The sequence below is a fragment of the Bacillus rossius genome, chromosome 5 (assembly GCF_032445375.1).
Source record: "Bacillus rossius redtenbacheri isolate Brsri chromosome 5, Brsri_v3, whole genome shotgun sequence".
Taxonomy (NCBI): domain Eukaryota; kingdom Metazoa; phylum Arthropoda; class Insecta; order Phasmatodea; family Bacillidae; genus Bacillus; species Bacillus rossius.
In genome coordinates, this window is record NC_086333.1 from 61,092,024 (window position 1) to 61,119,645 (window position 27,622).

The 27,622-nt window shown below is 39.1% G+C and overlaps 1 protein-coding gene and 1 non-coding gene across 2 annotated transcripts; one reads left to right on the plus strand and one right to left on the minus strand.

The window, feature by feature from the left end:
- Window positions 1-3,527: 3,527 nt before the first annotated feature.
- On the minus strand, window positions 3,528-26,164 carry LOC134532280 (proton channel OtopLc-like). The gene is made up of 6 exons (XM_063368699.1): window positions 26,021-26,164; window positions 23,047-23,183; window positions 14,476-14,695; window positions 9,359-9,600; window positions 7,307-7,521; window positions 3,528-4,248 (listed from the first exon to the last, which is right to left on the minus strand). The coding sequence occupies exons 1-6, from the start codon at window positions 26,162-26,164 to the stop codon at window positions 3,989-3,991; spliced, it is 1,218 nt and encodes a 405-aa protein (XP_063224769.1). The 3' UTR covers window positions 3,528-3,988.
- Trnaa-cgc (transfer RNA alanine (anticodon CGC)) lies at window positions 20,019-20,090 on the plus strand. Its single transcript has one exon. It is a non-coding gene; the product is annotated as a tRNA-Ala (tRNA).
- Window positions 26,165-27,622: the final 1,458 nt, after the last annotated feature.

Below are 27,622 nucleotides of genomic sequence, written 5' to 3' on the forward strand. Positions count from 1 at the left end.
TGTTTTTCGTTATTGTTTCAGGTTATGTTTTAGTTATGTCGTTCTGAGCTGCTTGCCGTGTCCAATATTTATTGCACTTGTTCTCGTTCATTTTATCTCACTAGTAGTTTTACGGAAATATAAAACATACTTTATTTTGGAAACTTAGTTACTTTTATGGAAATAAACATTTAATGTGGGCAACAATTATTTTTTATATTATAATAGTAATATGTATTTTAAAATTAATATCTATTGTTTTAAAAAAGATTAAATTTTTATAGTCTATTATACAAATACAATATCTTAAAGAGATAATTTTATTTGATTTAAAGTATGTCCTTCTGAATCTTAAATGTGCCTCGTTTTTGTACGGAACCCGATACCAAGAAGCAGGGCCAAAACAAACAAATTGGTTGAAAAACGTTTTCTGGAACGAAAATCCCTATTTGCAATTACAATTTTTTTTATGCTTTGGTATTTTTGTTACATTTAAGCTAATCATCACAAAAATTTAATTTAACATGTATTCCCCAAAAAAATGTCAAAGGCTTGAAATGTCTCCAAAAATACTTTTAAATTCCTCATTTATCGGCCTCCAGTAAGCCACCAAAGGGGACCTTTGAACTTTATCTAATCTCGACTGAAATATGATACATCGACTAAAATTCGACACTTCGATTTTTATCTTAAAAATCAAAATATTTTTTTATAAAAAAATTAAAAAAATATTTTATTACACCATAATACTTAACAGCCAATTGGAGGTTTGCCGGAGTGTGGTCGATGAGAATTAAAGCCTTTAAACTTAGAAAAAAGTAATTTTTACCCTCCAAACGGGAATTTTTCCCCTCGAAGTAGGGGATTTTTTTGTCCTTTTAAGGATTTCTGAGTCGATTTTGAGGAATTTTCAAACGTCGCAATCCGAAATGGTGATTGGCATCTCGGTAACTCAGCCTGAATCCTGGTGTGGTGTGGGACCGCTATGTTAATACTACTGATATTAAGTATGTTTAAAGGGAAGGATAGTACTTTAATAAAATATTATATATATGTTTAAAGGGAAGGATAGTAAATGAATTTTAAAAAATGATTATTTTTTCAATTTTTATTATTTTGCACATTTTATGACCAAATTAACCTTCTTTAACAGTCGATACTGCCTAAACTGAGCGATTATATATATATATATATATATATATATATATATATATATATAGAGCCAAGTTATTTTAGTGTGCACATTGGCCGATACCAAATTCAGAAAATTTCTAAATTTTCACCGAATTGCACATGGTTGTTTTAGATTGAGTTTGCCTCTTTATTACTGGCTCAGTGAGTGTCAAGCAAACTGAAGTAAAAAAAAATCAAAGAAAAGTAGATGCATTTGTCTACAAAGTATATCTGATTACCTAATGAAAACAGGGAAATTCTCGCGTCTTTAACAATAAAGCAAATTCAAAAGCGTCATGTCGTTTGGAACCACGTAGGCGCCTGCGTAGATGAAGTTGCTACAATGACTAATTGATGCCAGGCGTCGACAATGCGATGCGATGACTACACGCGTTGAACTACAGATTCTTGTGTTTTGCCATGACGTCAGGTGTTCCTTAAAGACGATTCTTTTCAACAACGACTTAGCATTACATTTTTTTTTAGCAACTGCTATGACGCCAATATCTAAACCGATTATTACGAGCTAATATTATTTGTGAAACTGTGAATAAAATAAACACAAAGTACGGCAAAACAATTGTTTATGGTGATAGTTTTGAAAATTGTTATATAAAAGGCAAATTGCTTCCTGAAAACAGAATTACAATGTTACCAATTACAATGTAATTTGTATCTCAAATAAACTTTTATTTATGTAAGGAGTTGACTTAATTAAAAACGTTCAAGTACTTCCGCGATGAATACCTTAATATATATATATATATATATATATATATATATATATATATATATATATATAGAGTTTGACAGTGACAAAAAACATCGGAAAAATTTTACCTGTGGATTTACATTTGTCGCAAGATTCTAACTCTCAAACAACTTCTTTCAAACGCTTCAAATCCGAATTTGTCTTGTCACCGTAGTTACTAAGATTACACAGCTTGCATGATGTTCATAGGGCGTTTCGATACCTTTAAATTAATTCTTCTTCTTCATGTGCCATCTCCTCTAAGAAGAACGGCAACTATCATGGATATTCGGACTTTAGATCTCGGAACCATAAATAACTAATTCGGGGTACAATTAAACCAACTCCTTAAATTGTCCAGTCAGGAAATTGTTATACTTTTATGTAAATCACAGTTTGATATGTAGGCATTGTTTGCCATTTGAATAATTAACAATAAAAGTGTGATTAAATGGTTATCAGGATGAATAAATAAGAAAATATGTTGTCTACTTGAAGCAATGAACCGGATATAATGGTAAAAATGTACTACCACAGTATTTTGAGATAGTATAAGATACAATTAAAATGTTTTATTATGAAACTAATAAATACAATACGCCAGTCTTGGAATTTTCATATTTAACACTCCACATTACATTTCTTCGTGAAGAATTATAAATCTATTATGCATTTAACTACAAAGAAAAAAAAAACATTTATAGTGCAAAGTGAAATTTCTACACAAGAAATTTTAATTTCAAATTTATCAGTTAACAATGCGACTCTATTAAATGTAGAAATTTATATATATTTTTAAATATCTATAAACCAACATGAGTATTGCATTAGCATGTTAAGCAATATTGAGAAAAACACATGTAAGTACATTTTATATGTCAGTTTTCCATGTGTGACGTGATAATGAATTAATAACTGAAATAACTGCGAAGTTAATCTATTGAAACTTACATATCCTGTCTCTAGATGTGGGATTTGGAGAATACTAACACCAGATTTAAGTCCATTAAGGCTGCCACGTATGATTGACTTTACTCGTGAACAATTTAAAAGTAACAGAACCACATTCTAATCACTAATAACACCCCCTTATCTCATTATTTCGGAGAACTGACGTAACTGAGAGACAAACTGAAGAAATTGGATAATATAATTCTTCCGATCATAATTTAGTGTGTATTGGACTCTAACACAGATTTTCACTGTAACTGTAGGAATGTTTCTCAAAGTGGCGGAAAAAGGCTGATACATTAAAATAATAATCATGATTTACTTAAAAAAATACTGCAATACATTTGTGCACTCTTAAAAAAAAGGTATTTCTATAGCTGTCCATAGTTTATGAAGTGAAACTTCCTTACCCTTACATCCGGTTGGGTAAGTCGAAGAGACGAAACCACTCACAAGTGGGGCACTTGATGCCAGAGAAGAGAAAGGGGAGCGGGAATGACGTATAGAGTATAGAGTCAGACATTTGTAAGGATTTATGCAGTATTTTAGTCGCCATGTTTGTTACGATTATTGTGAAAACCTCTGATGAGTACTTTAATTGTTTATCGTTCAAGTTGAACATTGAAGTTCGATGTTTCACTTTTAACGCGCTTGTCGGCCTCACACCAACTTATTTTTTTTTTTGCAATGTTGTCTCCAAGTTGGTTTCGTCACCAAACACAGAGAGCAGGGCCGGATTTAGGGGAGGGCAACCGGGGCGAAAGCCCCACAAACGGAGGGCCCCCACAAATCCTTTGATATTATTTTTATCGCTGTTTTACTTTTACCCACAGTACCACTTTGTACATACATGATTATATTATTGTTAAATATTAACAGAAATATTCATTAACACAAAAATTTAATTTCATATAATTCTTGTCTCCGATTATATTTATGTATGTTTTTTTTTTAAATACTAAGAGAATCTACTAGATTTCACAATTAATTATTTATTGGAAAACTCGACTGAAAAAAAATTGTTCATTTTGTTTGTAAAATAATTTGGGGCCAGGGGGCCTCCGCTCCTCTGTTGCCCCGAGGCTTCCAGACCTCTGAATCCGGCCCTGACAGAGGGCGTCGGCGATCCGGGATTCACCGCGCGGACACCAGCTTCATCTTGTAGCAGCACTTCCATATCTCGCAGAGGCACACGGTGGAGTGGAAGCGGTAGAAGATGGCCAGCGGCATGGTGACGTGCGAGATGATGGTCCAGGCGCGCACGCCGTAGAAGCGCACCTCGACGGGCTGGAACTCGGGCCGCGCCGTCTGCGTGCGGCTCACCAGCCACAGCGCCAGGTTGGTCACCAGCAGGAAGGTGACGAGCTGTCGGCCGGGCCGCCGGCGCATCTGACCTGCCGCGCACAATCGATCAATCAATCAATCTTTCAAACCAAAAAACCGAACAATAAATCAATCAACAAATCAGTCGATCAATCAATCAATCAATCAATCGATCCCTCAACCAAACAATCAATCAAACCAAAAAACCGACCAATAAATCAATCAACAAATCAGTCGATCAATCAATCAATCAATCGATCCCTCAACCAAACAATCAATCAAACCAAAAAACCCACCAATAAATCAATCAACAAATCAGTCGATCAATCAATCAATCGATCCCTCAACCAAACAATCAATCAAACAAAAAAAACCGACCAATAAATCAATCAACAAATCAGTCGATCAATCAATGAATAAATGAATCAACAATATTAACCAATTAAAAAACAAAACATTCAAAAATTAATATATATATTAATGAATCACTCATATCAATCAATAGAGACATGCAAAATTCGCGGATTCATTTCGCGATAGGCTAGCATCAAAACAACTATACCTTCGTACCGCTTCTGCGATTGGCCCACATTTTATCCGGGGAACTGTGAGCCAATGGGAAACACTAAACCAAGAAAGTGCCGAATTACGGACAGCCTAGTTGAGACGTCTCACGCGTCAGTAGCCAATGAACAGGTGTCATTTCCGCGAGTATTTAAAGGACTGTGGAGTCTATCCTAGAGGTCAATGAATCCGCGAATTTTGCAGATCTCCAACAATCAATCAACCTAACCCTCAACTAAACAATCAATCAAACCAAAAAACCGACCAATAAATCAATCAACAAATCAGTCGATCAATCAATGAATAAATGAATCAATAATATTAACCAATTAAAAAACCAAACATTAAAAAATCAATCTATATACTAATGAATCACTCATATCAATCAATAAACGAATGAATAAAAACGTAATCAATCAATCAATCAATTAACAAACCAATCAAAAATCGATAAATATATATCAATTAACTCAATGATTATACCAGTCAATAAATTAATAATTAACTAATCATTAATCGATCGAACAAATTTGATTATTTTAACTCTCTTGGCAATTAAGTTTAAGCAGCGCCGAAGCGGTGGATTGTACTGACTTTACTGTTCTGAATTGCAGCAGGCATATACAGAGTTGAAAAATCATCTAAGAGCTAGGATGTGTAGTTTCTATTTACACTGACAGGGGTCTTCTTCAGGTGGCCAATAATGAGAGAGTACTTCCTATTATCTCAGGTGTCGGACAGTCATGGCAGTGGGGAGAGGGATTTTTCAGTCATTGGTCCAACATGATGGCCAATACAGATGTCAATTGCAGAAAAGCCCTCACCTGATTGGTGACACCAGAGCTAATATGAGGAGGAGGGCTTCCTGGCTTTATTAGACGACGGCCAAAGAACCTGCCATCTACTTTAATAAATCAGTTTTGAATTGAGACAACACTGTTATAAATTTTACCTTAAATTAAGAAGAACACTGATTTAAGATTATCCAGGGTTTTCGTTAATTTACTGGTAACGTGATAGACTAGGTCTTTAATCGGGCAAGTAAGGGAGGCTATTGAAGATTATAAAACGCAAAAGACAATTAAGATACAGTGAAATCGTAATTAAAAGTAATACAGATAGCAAAATAGGCTTGAAAAATTTAAACAAGCTTGCCATGGTAACTGTGCTAGCATAAATCATGCTTTTTTCAAGCTAATTAGTTTACATATGAAAAGCTTGCAGCAAGGCGGTCACGAAAACCTTTCAGCAAGCCTACAATGGCAAGTATGCAAGTTTGACGAAATGGTTCATGGTTCAAAGAAGGCTTGAATCAAGTTTGAATCAAGCTTGATGTGTGAAACTTGCACGGAAAGCTAGTTTACACATGACAAGCTTGCACCAAGACGGCCACGACAAGCTTGCAGCAAGCTTGTAATGACAAGCCTGCAAGTTTGCGGCAATGCTTCATGGTTCAAGGAAATCTTGAATAAAGCTTGATGTTCAAGCTTGCTCGTCAAGCTAGTTTACAAATGTATAGGTTGCGGTCAGCTTGCCACAAGAAGCTTGCAGCAAGCGTGCAATGGCAAGCCTGCAAGCTTGTGGCAATGGTTCATGGTTCAACGAAAGCTTGAATCAAGCTTCATGTTTTAAGCTTGCACGAAAGCCTATGACAAGCTTGCAGCTAGCTTACATGCTATGTGAGAATAAGCTGCTCTATATTAAAAAAAAGTATAAATTAGCGTAACTGCAGAGAGTGTTAAGGCCGGTCCACACGCAAATTTTCGAGCAACCTTGCGTAGTTAAAGTGTTTGCAGGAAACGCGTAGCACGTGCACAGTTTTACGAACTGTACAGTTGTGAGAATAGTTGGGATACGGAGTCGAAAGACTGAGAAAAATAGCTCAAACCTCAGATAACTGCGCAAGTAATTAAGTCGGCGCATGCGCACACTCGCTCCGTCTTCTGTTCGTCCGAGTGTGGCCCAGAAAGTGAACATAGCGAACATGGCTGAGTTTTAAAAATAAAGAGTTTAGCGACGGGAACAAGAAAGGGCAGGCGTACGAAGTATTGGTACAGAAATACAAGGCGGTGGATCTCGTGGCAAACAAAGAAATGGTGAAAAGAAAAGAAAATAAATTTCATGGGATTGGTTTACAGGAAGTAGTTAGCTAAATTAAAAAAAAAAAAAAACAAATGTCAGGTAGTCGTTCAGTACTCGCCAGAGATGTGTAGCACGAAAATCTGACACGAAATTTAAGTCACAGTTCTTTAAAAGTACTGGCGAGCGTAAAATTGTGTTTTTCAACTAGGCCTACATACATTTATGGACGCGAATCACACGTGTAGTTTCAGCACCCGCCGCTAGAATTCTCTGCCGGAGCAGCTACGGTCGACGATCGAATCATTCGATTATGCAGAGCGGAAACGGCTCCAACGAAAGCGGGAAAAAATACCGGCTTTGGACCTGGTTTTCGACGAGGAAAATTTTTGATTGAAAATACTGGTTCACGCCGTCCGCCGCGGACGGCAGCACCGTCGTTGCACGTGAGACACGCGCGCGCGCGGTCAGCCTCGCAGGTCTCACTGGGGGTGGTGCAGATCCGCCACCAGGCGTCCACGATGAACACGGTCTGCAGCGTGGCCTGCGCCGTGGAAGCCACGGACTTGACCAGCACGTCGGGCCGCGCGTGGTCTCCCAGCGAGACGGCCAGCATGGACGAGATGTTGGAGGCGTACAGCCCCCACTGCGCCACCACCAGCAGGGTGTTGTCCAGCTCGAAGCACCTGTTGTTGTCGTACCTGCGCACGCGCACACACACACACACACATCACTTTCATTCAAAGGGCCGGCTCTAAAAGTTTCAACTCGATGCCTAAAGACCGGAAAAAATTCGCGCGTTAGATGACCTCTAGGACAGACTCCAACAACCCCCTACATACTCAGGCAAACGCCACCTGCTCATTGGTAGGGACCTGCAAAATTCGCGGATTCATTGACCTCTAGGATAGACTCCACGGCCCTTTAAACACTCGCGGAAATGACACCTGTTCATTGGCTACTGACGCGTGAGACGTCTCAACTAGGCTGTCCGTAATTCGGCACTTTCTTGGTTTAGTGTTTCCCGTTGGCTCACAGTTCCCCGGATAAAATGTGGGCCAATCGTAGAAGCGGTACGAAGGTATAGTTGTTTTGATGTTAGCCTATCGCGAAATGAATCCGCGAAATTTGCATGTCTCTACTCATTGGCTATTGACTCGTGACACCTGTCGACTGGGACTCTTGCGATTCGATACTTTTTTTTGGTTGAAGGTCTTCCATTTGGCTCAAAGTCCTTCAGATAAACTGTGAGCTAATCACAGAAGCAATATAAAGGTATGTACAGTTGTTTGGATTCTAGCATATCGTTTAAATGAATCCGCGAATTTTTCCGGTCTCTATCGATGCCCCTCTTTCGTTTGTTCTGCCGCAACAGATATTTCGCGATAAGATTCCGAGACCAGTTGAAAGTTAAAACACCGTAGCATCATCTGTGTTTCGTGATTGTGTGAGATTTTTTTTCTGTTTCCGATTAATGTCGATCGGTTCATAACCAATCACAGTAATTCTGTGCGGAAGCACAAACGCGTCCGGAGTGGTTCGGTCAAATATGGCAACGACTTCTCTCGCAGACGGCCGCCAATCACAAGTGAGAAACCGCTGGTGCCGATCAAATGACTTTTACGTCAAATTACTGTCGGTCAAATGACTCTCGGTTAAATTACTCTCGGTAAAAAATAACCATCGGTCAAATGACTGTTGGCCGAATGACTAGGTTAAATGACTGTGGCCAAAATAATTAACGCTCAAATTACTTTCCAGTTAAATGAATGTCGGTGAAATGAATTTTAGGTTAAATAACTGTTGAGTGAAATTAGTTAGAGTTTAAATAACTGTTGAGTGAAATGAGTTTGAGGTTAAACAACTGTTGAGTGAAATGAATTTGAGGTTAAATAACTGCTGAGTGAATTGAGTTAGAGGTTAAATAACTGTTGAGTGAAATGAGTTAGAGGTTAAATAACTGCTGAGTGAAATCAGTTAGAGGTATGATGACTGTTGAGTGAAATGAGTTAGAGGTTAAATAACTTTTGAGTGAAATGAGTTAGAGGTAAGATGACTGTTAAGTGAAATGCATTGGATGTTAAATGACTGTTGAGTGAAATGAATTAGAGGTTAAATAACTGTTGAGTGAAATTAGTTAGAGGTAAGTTGACTGTTAAGTGAAATGCGTTAGATGTTAAATGGCTGTTGAGTGAAATGAATTAGAGGTTAAATAACTGTTGAGTAAAATGAGTTGAGGTTAAATAACTGTTGAGTAGGGACACCTGTATTTCGCGATTTCATTTCATGTCAAAGTATTTCACAAAACACTGTAGCTTTTTCTAAGAGTCATGGCAAATTGTGAGGGTGCAGCAGTACGGTGACCACATTCTCATTGGCCCCCGTCAAGAGCGGGACGACACCTCTCACCGACCTCAGCCAATAACCACAGGAGAAAAGCTACAGTATTATGTGAAATACCTTGACACGAAATGTATTCGCGAAAATACAGGTGTCCCCACTGTCGAGTGAAATGCGCTAGAGGTTGAATGTCCTGACCTGAGCTCCTTGATGCGGTAGGCGCAGAGGCCCGTGGCGAGCACGCTGAGGCCGTACAGCGCCAGCGTGGCGAGGTTCACCTCCAGCACGGCGAGGCGCTGCAGGCCGGGCTGCTCCACCAGCACGAAGAACATGACGAGGCTGATGATGGTGAGCACCAGCACCAGCACGCCGGCGAACAAGCCCTTGTGCGCGCTGGCGCAGTCCACCCGCACGTGGTGCGCCGCGCTCGCCTTGGTCGGCTGCGGGCCGAACACTCGCGCTTGGCGGCAACCAGTGGCGTAGCCAGGATTTGTGTATGGGGGGTGTTAAGAAGCATGGCCCCCCTGTATTAAAGCAGGGGGGGGGGTGGTCCTCCCCCGGGAAAATTTGGATTTTAAGGTGTAAAATAGTGCTATTTTAGCAGTTTTCGGTACTTAAATTTAAATATTGTAATGGTAAAAATTTTATTAATAATAATATGAAATTTGTTTGAGTGATGAATAAGAAATTAATTAACATATGGCTGCTAAGGGGGGGCGGGTTGAACCCCTAACCCCCCCCCCCCCCCTCCCCTGGCTACGCCCCTGGCGGCAACTACACTACACTTACGGAGTTCTTCCTAGTTGCTCGGTTTCTGGGTTGGCGAAGATATCCTCGACGTCTCTGTCGACGTTGCGAGTCGCCGTCATCAGGGACCAGTTAACCTACTGAGGTTGTTAACAAGAGTTCTCCCGCCCTTTTGATACTCTCTCGCCCGAGAGTTCCAAACCGACAGGCCAACCAGGAGAAAGGAAGAATCCGATTGGCTTCACAGCTGCAGCCAACCGGGAAACACTCTTCCCTCTCCAGCTGTGAGTATCACCAAAAAGGCAGGAGGTAACTGCTACCTGATGATGGCGACTGCAACGTCTACAAAAAATCGTCGGTGATATATCTTCACCTTCGTCGCGGCTACAACCCATAAGTAGGGCCATACATATTTCGCGAAAAGATTCCGAGATTATTTAGAAGTTAAAAAACTGTAGTATCGTCTGTGTTTCGTGATTGGGTGAAAATACGTGTACGTGTCGATTGTTACAACACCAATCACAGTAATTCAGGTGTGAAAGCAAACGCATCCTGAGTGGCTCGGTCAAACAAGGCAACGACTTCTCTCGCAGACGGTCGCCAATCACAAGGGAGAAACCACTTGTGCGGATATACCTTGTTGCAGTCTAATAGGCGTTAAGATTTATTCGCGAAAAGTGCCTGCCCCTACCCATAAGCCAAGCAACTCCAGACAATGGCCGCGAAAGCCAGAGATCTCTACAAAGTTCTTCATAATTTCAAATAACTGAATCTTCTTGCAAACTGCGCCGTATTTTCGACTTCCGAGTTGTATGTTTCGTTCTAAACGAAGGTTAAACACACACGTGGGCAAATGAAGAGTGTTCTTGCTGTAGAATTAACCAGTTTTTGAATGTTTTGTTGATATACCAAGAATATTATTTTGGATTCATGTCTAAAAATTAAGTTAGTTCAGTGTCCGTAAATTAACGACGCTCCCTGGATAATTTGTGACCAGCGTCCTTTCTAAATTTAAGGTGAAAATTTTTTAACAGTGTAATTCTGGTTGCTTCCAACCTCGCGATCATCAAAACTTCGTCAGGAGAGTGCACACGCTGTGATGTAGTTGACGATATTATATTGGAACTCAACCCTCGTCATACTGTAACTCTCTATACACCGCGGGGATGACGTTTGACGACGCCTCTTGCTGGTAGACAAGCGCGAACTAGGACCACCGTCGTTAAATGCCCCGACTGTTTGGGAAAAACACATGGTATGCAGAGCTTCAGAAAATATCTAGCGATTTTAAAACTGCTCAAGACACCCGAGAAGTGACTCATTGCGAAAAAAAGCATCTAATAATACGCTGAAGACGAATTGGAAGTTAAGATTTTATCAAGAATATTGAGTGAATTCATAACAGACAACATAGCATTCATCCCTCTCATTACTACATATGACTTAAAAGTATTAATGTTAAAACCGTTAATCATCTCCCCTTTTAAGATACCATAAATACTCATATTCAAATTACATATACCAATATTTGAATCATAGGTGGAAAGGACATCTAAATTTGTAAATCATCGGCATTTAATTGTTATCTGAATGAATACAGGGAGATCGTTGGTTCACTGTTAAACATTTTCTCCTTAAATGTAGTACAGAGAAAATTGGTTCGTAAATGTACGGGTATGTTCGTTAAATTACAGGCGCTATGTTTACTTACTTTGAACATTAATCCACAAGTATAATCTTCGTATCATTGCAAAACATTCAAAAACTTGTTAAGAATACAAAAAAAATCTATTTCTTATAAGTACTGTATGTGTGTTACTACCCCATAAACAGAACTCGGAATTCGAAAAACGGCGTAGTTTTTTTTTTTTTTTACGAAGATCCAGTTATCTGAAATTACGAAGAACTCTTCGTTTGTTGGAGGTGAATTCTTAGTCGAAAAGGCCGAAGGCTCTAAGAGTGTAAGTAAAACAAAAGCTAGCCACGTACAGAGATCCCTGTGGACCACCTGAGCTGACGAGGCGCCAGGTGGGCCGTGTGTTACCGGATTCAATACACTGGCATTTCTTGGATAAATATGGAGCGAGTCACCCAACAGCATTCTCAGTGAAAAATAAATAATAATTATTTGAGTTTCGCACGGAAATATATCGTGAGTAACATCGTTGAAAGCTTTTCTGAAGTCCAATAAGTACCTACCCTTAAAAAACAACTTTCCGTACTTTTACAAAAAAAAAATAATTCCATTGGAAACCAGTTGCCAATAAAAAGTTTGTGTTGCTACATTAAATACATTGTAACATTTTCCATGGCTATTTTTCCATGTGTGACATACGTTTTTCGAGATAATACTGAGTATTTATTACGAAAATTGGCACATAACTAATTAAAGCATAATGTTTTTAAAACTATACAAAATATAATTAAATAATCAGACATTTTATTTTATTATGCAGAATAATGTGCTCAGTAATCCTGGAAAGCTATTCAGCAAACGGCTTACAAATAACTTTAACTCTTGAAGGTACTGGGAACAACACAAATCATAAATGGCCGTGTAAGAATCCGAACCAGTATTACTGCGAACACTATTTTTTAGTGATACAGTTGTTTTTGTGTAAATGTACAAATTTGACAAATATATGTAATTTTACACAAATATTTCTGTTCCATTTGTAAAAAAACTTAAAGAGTGAGCAGTGTAACACGTTTATTTTCAATTTTACATTGGACGACATATATTATATTTACAATTGCAGTATTTTTGCTCTGCAGGTTTCTAATTCCGGATTGGTGTTTGGGCCAGTCAGTGATTTCAATTAGTATAGCTCTAGTTTGACAAAGTTCAATAGTGCACTCCAGAATCTTGGACACGAAAATAAGAATAGATATCAGACCATAATATGAGGTTGAGGACGTTTCCTGTAAAATCGTCACGATATCTCTCTTGCAATTTATGTTTCATCTCAAATTTTTCCAAACATAATATTTTCTAAAAAATATTTTGGCATTAAAAATACACGCAAATTTTCATTACAATTATAATTAGTGTACCTTTCGCGGCTCGAAAATAGCATTCAGTAAACTTTTGTTGGGGAAAATTATGACTCAACAAAAATTGCAGGAGAGCTATCAGAAAAATAAGTACAGTTTGATAGTGATTACAAGAAAATGAAATAAAAAACTCGGAAGGTTAGGCGAGCTCTAAGCCTCGATCTCACACACCATAATGATTTTTAGTTTTTTTGTTATTACTTTTATTTAAGGACTTTTTCTAAAAATTTAATTCTATACCTAGGTTCCTTGCCTTTGTTGTTTTTTTCGCAAATATTATCAACAGATATTCACTTAGTGAAATATCTTGGGTGTAAAAAATTGCACAAGTCTTCGCAATTATCATCGTTTGGGCGAAAAAAAATATTGACCTGAAAATTTTTAAAACATTTTATTATAACCCTAAGTATTCGTTTCTATTTTTACTTTTGCTTCAACGACTGAAATCAGTTTATAAATACTTCCTAAAAATAAAAATTAACCTTATTGAGCTGAATAAACATTGTTTATAATTTTTATTATGTAAAATGTTATTATAGTGACAAGATTTGAACCACGGCCTTTGAGTTTAACAATTACATGCTCTACCACTGTGATGCTTAGCCTAGTGGGAGTATGTACAATATATATTGTAATGCAAGTTTCACTGAGTATTTTAAAACGTGTAATTACTTTTTACCATGATGACTATTTTAGTTTATGAAATATATTACAAATACACCACACATACGTTTGGAATGTCCCCTATGTTTACGAAAGCGACTATATAAGGGCTTATTTTGCCACTCATGGGTCCGCAATCTTGGCTACACATTTCCGACCATCGACTTCCATTCAATTTTCACGAAATGACTCCTTCCAAATGCCGTACACCGAGAGCTAAGACGTTAACACTTTCAAATAAATGGGGTGTGACTGTGTCATGGTCACGGCCGTGTGTTGCACGTGAATACGTGTACGTAACAGGTAATGTTTTCTATACAAAATATAAAATACGCTATTTTATGTTTGTTATAATCATGTTTGAACACTAAGAAGTTGCATATAGGCCGACATTATATATTTTTGATTATATTTTTTTTTATTTTAACACCATATAATATATTCACTGCAACTATTTTACTCTAATTTTTTATATATGCAATCGATATATTTGGACGAGAGCTAACGATTGAAACTCAAACGAACGTCGTAGCTTCTCCGAGTCAAAAGTTATACTAAATGTAAATCTCGAAACGCAGCAAAATGACCTGAAAATAGCGGCGCTTCCCCCTCCACCGCGCGCGATGCGTCACAGTCCTCTTTTAGCGTAACGAAATATTTGATCCTTCAGCTATTCAGTAGTGTAATTAAATTTTGGATTGAGATGATAGATATGTAGCTGCAACTCCAAACTGTATTCCCCGATTTTGTTATCATTCGTTTTTTTTAATTGTCTCCCACCATGGAAGCAGTTTTAAAGACGTATTCACGTGAAAAGATGGCGTGCGAGAAGGAGCCGCATGGTGGCTGACCTTGGCGCGCGCCACCTGGTTGCCGTAGGCCCCGCCGCCGCCGTTGCCGCCGCGCTTCGAGCACGCGTCCTTCCACATGGTGTAGAGGATGACGGCGCAGATGAGGCTGTACTCGATGGTGCAGGGGAACAGGAAGGGGCTGGCGTCCTGCACCAGCGAGCCCATGATGTTGTCGTGTCGGCACTCGTACAGGTCCTCCACCAGCAGGCCGCGCGTCGCCCTGCCGCACCGAGAGAGACGTCTGGCTGTCTTTACACTCGTCTGGCTGTCTTTACATACGTCTGGCTGTCTCTACAGACGTCTAGGCTGTCTTTACACACATCTGGCTGTCTTTACACACGTCTGGCTGCCTTTACACACGTCTGGCTGTCTTTACACACATCTGGTTGCCTTTACACACGTCTTGCTGTCTTTACACACGTCTGGCTGTCTTTACACAAACCTGGCTGTCTTAATACACGTCTGGCTGTCTTAACACACACCTGACTGTCTTTAACACACGTCTGGCTGTCTTTGCACACGTCTGGCTGTCTTTACACACGTCTGGCTGTCTTTACACACATCTGGCTGCCTTTACACACGTCTTGCTGTCTTTACATAATTCTGGCTGTCTCTACAGACATCTAGGCTGTCATTACACACGTCTGGCTGTCTTTACACACATCTGGCTGCCTTTACACACGTCTGGCTGTCTTTACATACGTCTGGCTGCCTTTACACACGTCTGGCTGTCTTTACACACATCTGGCTGCCTTTACACACGTCTTGCTGTCTTTACACACGTCTTGCTGTCTTTACACAAACCTGGCTTTCTTAATACACGTCTGGCTGTCTTAACACACACCTGACTGTCTTTAACACACGTCTGGCTGTCTTTGCACACGTCTGGCTGTCTTTACACACGTCTGGCTGTCTTTGCACACGTCTGGCTGCCTTTACAGACGTCTGGCTGCCTTTACAGACGTCTGGCTGTCTTTACACACGTCTGGCTGTCTTTACACACGTCTGTCTGTCTTTTCACACGTCTGGCTGTCTTTACACACACCTGGCTGTCTTAACACACGTCTGGCTGTCTTTGCACACGTCTGGCTGCCTTGCCAGATGTCTGGCGGTCTTTACACACCTCTGGCTGTCTTTACACACGTCTGGCTGTTTTTACACACGTCTGGCTGTCTTTGCACACGTCTGGCTGCCTTTACAGACGTCTGGCTGTCTTTATACACGTCTGGCCGTCTTTGCACACGTCTGGCTGCCTTGCCAGATGTCTGGCTGTCTTTACACACCTCTGGCTGTCTTTACACACGTCTGGCTGTCTTTACACACGTCTGGCTGTTTTTACACACGTCTGGCTGCCTTTACAGACGTCTGGATTCCTTTACAGACGTCTGGCTATCTTTACACACGTCTGGCTGTCTTTACACACGTCTGTCTGTCTTTACACACATCTGGCTGTATTTTCACACGTCTGGCTGTTTTGCACACGTCTGGTTGCCTTGCCAGATGTCTGGCTGTCTTTACACACCTCTGGCTGTCTTTACACACGTCTGGCTGTCTTTACACACGTTTGTCTTTACACACCTCTGGCTGTCTTTACACACGTCTGGCTATTTTTACACACGTCTGGCTGTCTTTGCACACGTCTGGCTGCCTTTACAGACGTCTGGATGCCTTTACAGACGTCTGGCTATCTTTACACACGTCTGGCTGTCTTTACACACGTCTGGCTGTCTTTGCACACGTCTGGCTGCCTTTACAGACGTCTGGATGCCTTTACAGACGTCTGGCTATTTTTACACACGTCTGGCTGTCTTTACACACGTCTGTCTGTCTTTACACACATCTGGCTGTCTTTTCACACGTCTGGCTGTTTTGCACACGTCTGGCTGCCTTGCCAGATGTTGGCTGTCTTTACACACGTCTGGCTGTCTTTACACACGTCTGGCTGTCTTTGATCACGTCTGGCTGTCTTTACACACGTCTGGCTGTCTTTGCAGACGTCTGGCTGCCTTTACAGACGTCTGGATGCCTTTACAGGCGTCTGGCTATTTTTACAAACGTCTGGCTGTTTTTACACACGTCTGTCTGTCTTTACACACAATTGGCTGTCTTTTCACACGTCTGGCTGTTTTGCACACGTCTGGCTGCCTTGCCAGATGTTGGCTGTCTTTACACACGTCTGGCTGTCTTTACACACGTCTGGCTGTCTTTGCACACGTCTGGCTGTCTTTACATACGTTTGGCTGTCTTTGCACACGTCTGGCTGCCTTTACAGACGTCTGGATGTCTTTACAGGCGTCTGGCTATTTTTAAAAACGTCTGGCTGTTTTTACACACGTCTGTCTGTCTTTACACACAATTGGCTGTCTTTTCACACGTCTGGCTGTTTTGCACACGTCTGGCTGCCTTTACAGACGTCTGGATGCCTTTACAGACGTCTGGCTATCTTTACACACGTCTGGCTGTCTTTACACACGTCTGTCTGTCTTTACACACATCTGGCTGTCTTTTCACACGTCTGGCTGTTTTGCACACGTCTGGCTGCCTTGCCAGATGTCTGGCTGCCTTTACACACCTCTGGATGTCTTTACACACGTCTGGCTGTCTTTGCACACGTCTGGCTGTCTTTACACACGTCTGGCTGTCTTGGCACACGCCTGGCTGCCTTTACAGACGTCTGGCTGTCTTTACACACGTCTGGCCGTCTTGCCAGATGCATTGCTGTTTTTCCAGACATCTGTCGGTCTTGCCGGACATCTGGCGCTATACATCTGGGTGTTTTTCCAGACATCTGGCTGTCTTGCCAGATATCTGGCTGTTTTTTCAGAAATCTGGCTGTCTTTCCTGTTATCTGGCTATCTTTCGAGATACCAGACTGTATTGTCAGACATCTGGCTGCCTTGCCAGAAAACTGACATTTTACCAGACATTTGGCGTGATTTGCTAGACACGTGGATCTATTGCCAGACATCTGGCAGCTTTTAAAGACAAATAGCTGTCTGGCAAGACATCTAACTGTTCTGCCATACATCTGGTTGTCTTGCCAGACAAGGGGTATGAGTCTATTTTGCTGCGGGGCCATTCCATGAAAATAAGGAAATTTTATTAATTAAAAATATTTTTTCTGGTTGACTAAACATTACGTAAAAGTGATTAAAGTTATGGTCTTTGTTAAACAATGTTGAATTTTTACTCGTTTAACATTGAAAAGATGTTTTATTGATTCTAATGTGGCTGCCATTCAACTGTTTCTATTTTGCTCATAGAGAGGCTACTTTCAGGTTCTTTGGTAAGTACGTCACATAAATGAATGTATATTTATATTTAAGTTCAAAATATAGGGTATGCACAAACATATTTCTTGCAAAAAAATAATTTAATGATATTTTATTGCTAGTGTTGATGTCCCGTACGTGACAAATTTAGGTTATGTTTCATGTTTCATCAGGAACAAATTGTTATTATATCTTACTTATACAAATTCAAACTGTATTAGAATGCAGGTAGCTAACCTTATTTTTATATTTTTTAATTGAGATACAACCATGTCCCGTACGTGACGTCACCTACGGGACATATGAAAAATATGTTTTACCCAACATATGTAGAATATTCACCTATCTAAAATAACATATATGATGTGTTACATAAATTTATTATTTAAATGTTTTACTTTTAGTAATCAATTTAATTGGTTTTCAGAGACAAAGATTGAATCTAAGAAAACAACAAGTGCTTCTCGGATGAAAAAAATGAGGGAAAAACAAAAGACTGCAGATCCAAATGGTTATCTTGAGAAGGAAAGGAAACGGATTGCAGAACTGAGAAAGAATAAGAAAAAGAAAATGACAGTGAAAGACAAGGCTGCCCAAAAAATCTATAAAAGAAATAGGAAAATACTTCAGAGAGCAAAGAAAAAGGCTAAAAATGCAGCAAAAACAAACAGTTCTGATATGTCTTCCTCTGGCACACCTTAAAGTTGCAAGCAGACATTATCAAAATCAGTTTGGAAGACTGCAAGGGCCTTACCAAACTCATCACGAAAACAAAAAGCTGTTCTGACAGGTCTTGCTAAACGCATTGGCCCGTTCTGCAATAACACGGGAATGTAAAAACGGAAACTGATCATGTACCCGCAAGATATTTTCGCTTCACTATCAGTCTGCAGCTTCTACAACATAATGGAAACGTTACGTACTTGAAACCACGTTTAACGTATTTAAAGAGTAAACAAACATGGCTACCACCACGACAAAACACTTGGCTTTTACTGGTCGCACGGAGTAACGTAAACGGAAGAGCTCAACCTTGCCGAGCTTATCCTTATGGGTCCATATCTGTATGCTTGCCATTGCAGATACTACGTTCTGTAAGATATGTCTCCGTTTACGTGATCCGTCTCCGCTTCCGTGTCATTGTAGAACAGGCCTTAAGGCCCTGTCAAACTGTCAAATATTTGTCTCCAGTATATTTTGACAATAGAGTTGGAGGGGAAGTATTGTACGGAAAATGGCTTCCCATTTTCTCCATCAAATATATTTAGACAGATAACCTCAAATATGGTTTAGGTAATATCCCTTTATCACAGTTTATTTTTGGTTTTAGCTACCTCAAATATTCAAAACTTTTTTCTCAATTATTAATTTAAATAATGCATCACAGTGCTGGGCGGAATTTCGAAACATGCTATTATATTTGTGCATTTTTAAATGTTTTGAACATGAATTAATTTAAATCACAGTAACATTAGTTACACAATGAAAATAAATTCAGAGATTTTTTTAATATTATGGAACATAATTTAATTTTTACGCATAGCATATTTTCGCATACGATAATCAATTTATAATTATTTTAGTTATTTATTTTTAAAATATTTTAATCACTTTAATGTCTTCGTTATTTTAAAGAATCGTTGAATCGGACACAGTTCAGTTCGTTTTCGCTGGGCACGATTTTGATTGGCCAATCGCATCCAACGTCCAACTTATTTTATAACCTGTCCTACATTCAAAATATTTGTTGGACGCTCAAGATATCCAACTTGTCAAACAAACTTGGCCGCGCTATTGACGATTTCGGTGACGTCTCAACCATCCAACATTATTTGACACAACAAATTGGAAGGTAGGCTATGTTGGAAGCGATAATTTTGTGGCGTGAAAGTGCCTTTAGAGACATCGCAAACGTAGCAGTGCAAACCGGCTATAGTTTAGGAAGGGCTCGATGTGGAAAAAATCATCTCGTGTGAATAAAATGAGAAGGAAAGATGGAAACAAAGAGTCTGTTGGATCAAAACCTTTGAACTCCACTGCCACAGAAGGGAGCAAAGTCATTGATATACGTCTCAAAAACAAAATGAGATATTTTATTTGGGTGAATGAACCTTTAATAAAAAATTCCATATTATTGTGTGCGTTAGCCAAGAATCACCTTGTGGAATACTTAATTTAAATGTATAAATGGTTCATAAAGTACATGCCATGACATAGCACTTTATCACAGCAACTGTATAAGTTACTATATTTAAAATAATATTGCACGCAGGGGGTGTAGCTCAGTGGTAGAGCGCCCGCTTCGCATGCGGGAAGTCCTGGGTTCAAACCCCAGCTCCTCCAAGCAATATTTTGCAAACTTCCTAATTACACACACATCAACATACTATTCCGAAAGATTAAGTAACCCATCTTAATATAACACTCTAATTCGTAACTTTTTTTTTGGAATGCTAGTGTTTTTCACAAAAAAAATCTTTCAAGCGATACATTTTATGTTATTTTTTACTATGTAAGAACCATACCAGTTATCAGTGTGTGTCTCACTAGTCATCATTTCGTCAAAAACACTCGCATTCCACACGGATGTGTATGAGTCTAACATTGGATTACCTTAAATAACGTACTGCCTTCACAGATTTTTGAAAATTGTTTTTCAACTTCGGGGATGTAAATCTTCCTATTTATCCCAACCCTTTTTTTTTGCCACCATAACTGATATTAAGCACAGATACCTTGAATTAATATTTTAGATTAAATTTGTTCTAACAACACGGAAACGCTGTTAAACAATATACATTTTTGTTTTACCTGTGCTTGTTTGCTGTGATCCCACCAAGGAGCACGGGTGTGAACGAGGTGCGATGCTCTGACGAGTTTCTCGAGAGGGCGTACGACAACCCGTCGGTGCTGTTTCCTGTGCTGTTCGGTTTTCTCGACTCTGCAACGTCACGTGCAGGAAGCCAAGTAAGTATTTCTGTGTGATAAATGTCTGTACCAGCAAAAAATAATATTTCAAATAAAGGGTCTGTGCTTTGTATGGATTGATGAAAAAAGGTTATATTAGGAAATGTCTATTTAAATTTTTTGAATAACAAAAATAAGATTTGTAAAATATTGGTATCTTTGTAAGTTTTTCTGTTTGTTTAGTTATCACTCAAGAAATACTTAATAGAAATTTATGAAAAAATTAATTTGTAAAGTTTTCTGATGAATTATTAAAAATGTTTCCCTCTATGTGGGCGAAAAGTGGTTTAACACGATGTTTAAATTATTTATTATATCTTTGAAGCTAATTAAGCATAATTAAAAATAATGGGTACGAATAATGAACACACAAATACTACCAACTCTTGTTCAAAATTTTAAGAAATCTCAAAAATAAGGGATGGAAAAGGGGTAAGTATGTTTTCCTAAAGAATGATTCATATCTCCGAAGCTATGAGAGCGCATGGTAAGGTAATACGCACGAAAAACCTGCATAAAGTGTTAGTATTGTGTTTTTATCACTTTGAGAAATTCGAATGCAATTCAGTCTCCGAACCAAATCAAGAGGGCAGCGACTGATCAAGAGTTCTGACCGCCCTAGGCTAATTATGAGGACGCGCCCCCACCAGGTGTGTGTGTGTTACGGTCAGCCTAAAAACTAGTATATTAGTTTTGACTTTATTTACTAGTGTGAAAATTTTAACATGGTTCATACTACCTATAAAAGTTAAAATCAGGGAGTCCCAAGCTTTTTCAGTTCACAGCGCATTTAGTTTTAGTGTTTTGTCTCGGTCTAGTTGAAATATGTATAGGGTAGATGCAATGATGCTAGATTAATAGTGCATGCGAAGACACTATTTCAGCGCCCCCCCCATCCACACGTCCTAGGGTGCAGCCTAATTAGCCTAACGGTTAATCAGGCCCTGCAAGCGGGAGATAACAAACCGAGCATAATAAAATACATAACGAGCTAGGAATATTCGAATGAAAAGAGTGTGAAAAGTTGGTAAGTATTGAGTTATTTAAAAAAAATCTAATCTCAGAAAAAAGAGAAACTGTCTTACTAAGCCATAGTTAAGAAACTGAAAAAGAAAAATATATACATAATGAGTTGAGTAGCGTGTTCATTTTTTACAATTTTTTTGAAACGAATGGAATGAAAAGAAGGTAACTTTGGTGTCATGATAATTTATCATAGCTCCACAAAAATTAAGCAGAATGTTAAAAACTGAATACGAATAACGCGTTAAAATTATTTACGTAACTTTTTTGATGTTTTTATTCGACAGCAAGGAGGGGTAAAAATGGTGTTAAGTTGGGTTCCATGCTAAAAATCACACCTCCAAAGCAAATTAAGTATTCACTAGGAATTATAGTTGTGTTATAAAAATAATATTTAATAATCCAACAAAACAGAATTTCAGATATTAGTAATAAATAATTAACATACTGAAAGTACCATCTATTCACCATATTTCGAAATTTAATATTTAAGGCCGTAAAATTGCATTGTTAAAAAAAATCACGAAATCCACGTATGTAATCAGTAAATTATATATTTGGCATTATAATTGTACATTTGTGTATTTTCACCTGAACTAGTTACAAAATGAATGATATTTTCTAGTTAACAGACATTGCTGTTTTTAATTGAGGTAAGGAGTTCTGAATTTTCACTTAGGCCCTTAATATTTTACAAAAAGTCCTCTAAATGATTTTCGGCAATTTTTTCCACGACAAACAGTGCAAAATAGCAATGGCTTATGTCCAAAAACTTAATTAACCCAAACTAACCTACCCTCAAGGGTGGGGGAACTATTATTCGTTAAACTGACCGAGCCTAACATAACCTAAACTTTTACTTCGGTAAACTTCGTAATTGTTCGGGTTGTGGTTGTGGCTGTCTCTTCTTACCTGGACCCTTCTTCCCTCTTGTCCAGTAGTTACCTGCTTGCTTAATGCATGATAATTGATCCCCGCATGACCCGGCCCAGGGTTTTCCCTGTGTCTATGCAGGTTTTACCTGTGTCAAATTAGCTAGCTTTTAAGCTAGGCGACCAATGGGGCGTCAGTCATGGCGCCAATCGCAGCCATGGCTGGCCAGTAAACCCCAATAAGCACACGATGCACGCGCCCTTGTCCCGCATGGTTAAAAACCCGCATGGTAGAGTGTATAGGCTTCGGCCTGAGACACACTTAGGTCCTCCCCTAACCTGGACCCTCCCCTACACACTTAGAATAATTTAGGCTAGGAAAAAAAAATCTCCTCTTTGGCGTGTCGAGTAGAGCGCAGCGGGGTACCGAGGGGTACTCGCCTATGTCGTGGTACTTGAGTATCTCGTACTTGGACTCCTGCACCAGAACGTTGAACCACACGCACACGTTCGTCGCCATCATGTGCATCAAGCCGAACCTCGCCAGCGACTTGAAATTCTTGATCGTCAGTTGCTGCAAAAACAATCGGCAGTGTCAGAAGAATTTTTAAATTCCAAATTTGTATTCGCGTGATATTAAAATTCAAACCCAAACCTATGAGGTAAGGTTTAGCTGATTAAAACTAAAAATGAAGGAGGAGGGTTTCGGATTTATTAAACAAATATGTCTTAACAATACACTTTGAAAATGTGTATGTACTTTTACAAGGAAAGCCCTTGGAAACTCAGTTGCCAACGATATCACTTGTAAAACTACAAGGCAGAGCTTTGTACCATTAGCAATTTTACAAAATCCTGCTTTGCAGTTTTACAAGTGATACCGTCGGAAACTGAGTTTGAAAAGGATTTTCCTTGTAAAATTACAAAAAAAAAAAAACTTATTGTAGTTTGTGAGTATACTAATAGTGTAATTGTTAAGAATAACGAGTTGAATAAGCTAATCTTATAATAACTCCTACAGATTATGGTTCGTACAATTTCTTACAGATGACGTGATCTCTCTGGTTCGTAATTAGTCTCTTTCTTAGTGTCGAAATACTAATTAAAAAACCTTTTAGTCAAAAATTGCAGAAATGTTTTTACATTTTTTTTGTTTTATTTTTTTTACACTTTGTAAGGAGGAAGTGGACCCTGCTTCCTGCAATGCAAATACGCCATAACTATGACTTGGGACTGATGATTTATCGTGGGGAATTCTAACAATTTGTTAGAATTAGATACACTTATTTCTCTTCTTCCAAATTAATTTCTTTATTGACCCTGCTCCTCGGAAAGAATCTTGTTGCGCACGTGTCTCAGCCAATGAGAACACAGCTGTGATTTTCACAGAAAGTCTATGATTCGCTTGAAAGTAAATACCCAGTTTCTTACACAAATATTTCAGTCTTCTCCTAATCTTATTGTCTCCTTCCATAAAATGTTTGCAACAGACCGTCATCTCTGACAATAAGAAGGGACTGGAAAGAATTTATGGATTCAATGACCTCCAGGGCGGACTCCACAGCTCGGGCAAGTGTCTTATTTCGGGAACCACACATAACCTAGAAACACACAACGTTGTAACTAAGAAAGTAACTACTTATAACTATAAAAACTTAGAAACACACAACTGAGAACTGTCATAACTTAGAAACACGTAACTTAGAAACATGCAACGCAGAACCACATAACTTAGAAACGTCGTAACGTAGAAAGTCATAACTTAGAACTATGATAAATTAGAAACACACAATTTAGAACTGTCATAACTTAGAAACACGTAACTTAGAAACACGCAACGCCGAACCACATAACTGAGAACTATCATAACTTAGAAACATACAACTAAGAAGATTCTATCTTGTGTGTTTCTAAGTTATGTGTTTCTAAGTTGTCACAGCATCCCTCTTATTTCCATTGGATGATGGATCGTAAAAATCTCAAGTAGATCGCCCAAAATTCAGGATTTCTTTCGGTGGCGAGGATTTTATTCTTGCGCTAAGTGTTCCACATGAACTGCGGAGTCAGTTGCAGATGCAGCACAAAGGTAACCATGTTTAAATTTCAGCTTGTTGCCAAATAACTTATTTCTCACGTTACTTACCTGCGAGGGCTTACACACTTTGTGGCTAGAGGCCAACAATTATTCGCGGATTCATTTTGTGATGTGCTAAAATTCAAATAATTATACACAAAATTTCTGCATTTGTAGGGGCAGGCATTTTTCCCGAAAATATCTGAACGCCTCTTAGAATGCGACAAGGTAAACCCACACCAGCGGTTTCTCCCTTATGATTGGCGGGCGTCTGTCAGAGAAGTCGTTACCTTATTTGATTGAGCCACTTATAACGCGCTTGCTTCCGCACTTGGTGTTGTAACAATCGACACGTGTCTGAAAGAAACACAACCAATAACAAAACACAGATGATGATTCAGTGTTTTAAATTGCAGCTACTCTCGGAATCTCTTCGCGAAGTATGCATAGCCCTATGCATTTACTATTTCTGGAGGACTCTGGCCCAATTAGAGACACTCAGCCCAACCATAAGTAGAGACCTATAAAATTCGCGGATTCATTTCGCGATAGGATAGAGTCCAAATACTTTTAACATTATTTTGCTTCAGTGATTGGGCCACAGTTTATCTGAAGGACTCTGGGCCAATGAAAAATCTTTAACAGAAGAATTAGCGAATCACGATCATTCCAGTCAACAGGTGTTACGACTCGGCAGCCAATCAGCAGATGTAATTTGCACGAGTGCATAGAGGATCATGGAGTCTATCCTTTAGGGATTTGAAATCGCGAATTTTACAGGTCTCTAACCATAAGTTACTCAGGTTGTATGACTCACAATTTAGCAGCCAGTTAACAAGTGAAGTTTGCCCGAGTATGAAGAGGATCGTGGCGTCTATCCTGGAGGTCATTGAACCCGCAAATTTTTCCAGTTCCTCATTATGACTTTCATTTTTATAGCGATACTGGCACAATATAATTTTTGTTGAGGCCCTGAGACAAGATGTTTGATATTCGTGGATCTCTATCGTGCATCGGACATGCCCGATCGTGGATCTTCGAACTTGATCGGGCATGTCCGATGCACGATAGATATCCACGAATGGAAAGACTCACGCCTCAAGCCACAAAGTAGTAGGCCCATTAGAAATGCATTGTGCCAATATCGCTATAATTTCACTATTATCTACTATTGTGGTAAAGAAAAGTGGAGGTTTTTACATGGAAAACAATCCAGCTTATCAATGTTACTGTTATAACTTTCTTGCGCGAAATCAAATGCTGAATAAAAATTTTGAGAGTGTGCGCCTGGTCTTTTGCAGCCTCCGTGGTCGCGCATGCGCGCAACGCAACTTAACCTTGTCCGTGTTGAAGATGAACTGCAACTGGGTGATGATGAACACCACCCTCACAGCCGGGGTCAAGGCGATCAGCAAGTTCCGACATTTCTCGTCTTCCTTCATGACGAAGAACTGCCCGAACTCGAGCACAGAGTAGATCATGCTGCCGATGCCAAAAACTGGAACGAGAAGTAAATAATACTTTGAAAGAACCGATAATGCAGAAAAAAATGGGGCGTGGCTGTGTCATGGACACGGCCGTGTTATGTACGTGAATACGTGTACGTAACAGGTAATATTTTCTATACAAAATATAAAATACTAAATTTTACGTATGTTATCATCATGTTTGAACACTAAAAGGTCGCGTTTAGGCCTACATTATATATTTTTAATTTAAAACCATATATATTCACTCTCACTATTTTACTCTAATGTTTAAATATGCAATCGATAGATTTTGACGAGAGCTGACGATTGAAACTCAAACGAACGCCGTAGCTTCTCTGAGTCAAAAGTTATACTAAATGGAAATCTCTAAACGCAGCAAAATTACCTCAAAATGGCGGTTTTCCCCCGCCTCCACCGCGCGCGATACGTCACAGTTCTCACTTGGCGTAACGAAATTTTTGATCATTTAGCTATCGAGTGGTGTAATTAAATTTTGGAGGGAGTTGATAAATATGTAGCTGCAACTCCAAACTGTATCCCCCGATTTTTTTATCATTCGTTTTTTGAATTGCCTCCCACTATGGAAGAAATTTTAAAGACGTATTCACGTCAAAAAGTAGGTTTGTGCAATATGCTCGAAAACTGGATGATTAGAGGCAGGTTTTTTTCACGAGGAGATCTGAACACTCATTAGACTAAAATATCGTATTCCAGTAGGTACTAGTTGTTTCTTCCTTCGCAATAGAAGCCATTGTCTAATGTGGCCAAACCATTCAGGAGGCGTTTGTTTCAGCACTGAATGGCTGTGATACACATGCTAACAGTACACACGTATCCGCGCAATAAATTTTTCGTGATGAGTTTCGTATTGATATTTAATTTAATTATCAACCTCTTTAATAAATTCTTGCACATACTAGTGTAATGGTAACATAACAGATAAATCACAATTTCATCGCATTTAGCAAAGGTCGGTAGTAGCTAAAATAATACACGTATTTCATTTCCTTTTCGACGCTACCATAAGTCTCTCATTCTCTCGGCAATGTACAGTTTAGGTTTTTTGGATTCCTTTTCGACGCGAGGTTTCCTCTGAGATGCGTTTTCAGTATTTCTGAGCATATTTACGAGACATATGGGACAACTTTATCTAAACGCGTTCCCACGCTACACCAATTTATAACATTTCACAAAGCTATTTCGTAACAATCACGCGCATGCGTCTACACTGGTACGATGACGTCACAGGCAAAACAAATACTGTGCGACAAACACGTACATACATGATATATCCGTTGTGGGCTCAACCACTGTTGACGCAGTATTAGTTTCGTAGTTATTGGCGATTAAAATGTGATGGGGTTTTGTAAAACAAGGAAGTTCAACTGATAATCATTGTAACGAGCGAATAGAGGTTATAAACGTCAAAATACATGTCCCTATGGATGA

Coding starts and splice junctions, on each gene's coding strand:
- LOC134532280 (XM_063368699.1), bottom strand. CDS start 26,164: ATGATCTACTCTGTGCTCGAGTTCGGGCAGTTCTTCGTCATGAAGGAA. Junction 14,696..23,046: donor AAGTACCACGACATAGGCGA/GTACCCCTCGGT, acceptor TCGGTGCGGCAG/GGCGACGCGCGGCCTGCTGG. Junction 9,601..14,475: donor ACCAGGTGGCGCGCGCCAAG/GTCAGCCACCAT, acceptor TTCGGCCCGCAG/CCGACCAAGGCGAGCGCGGC.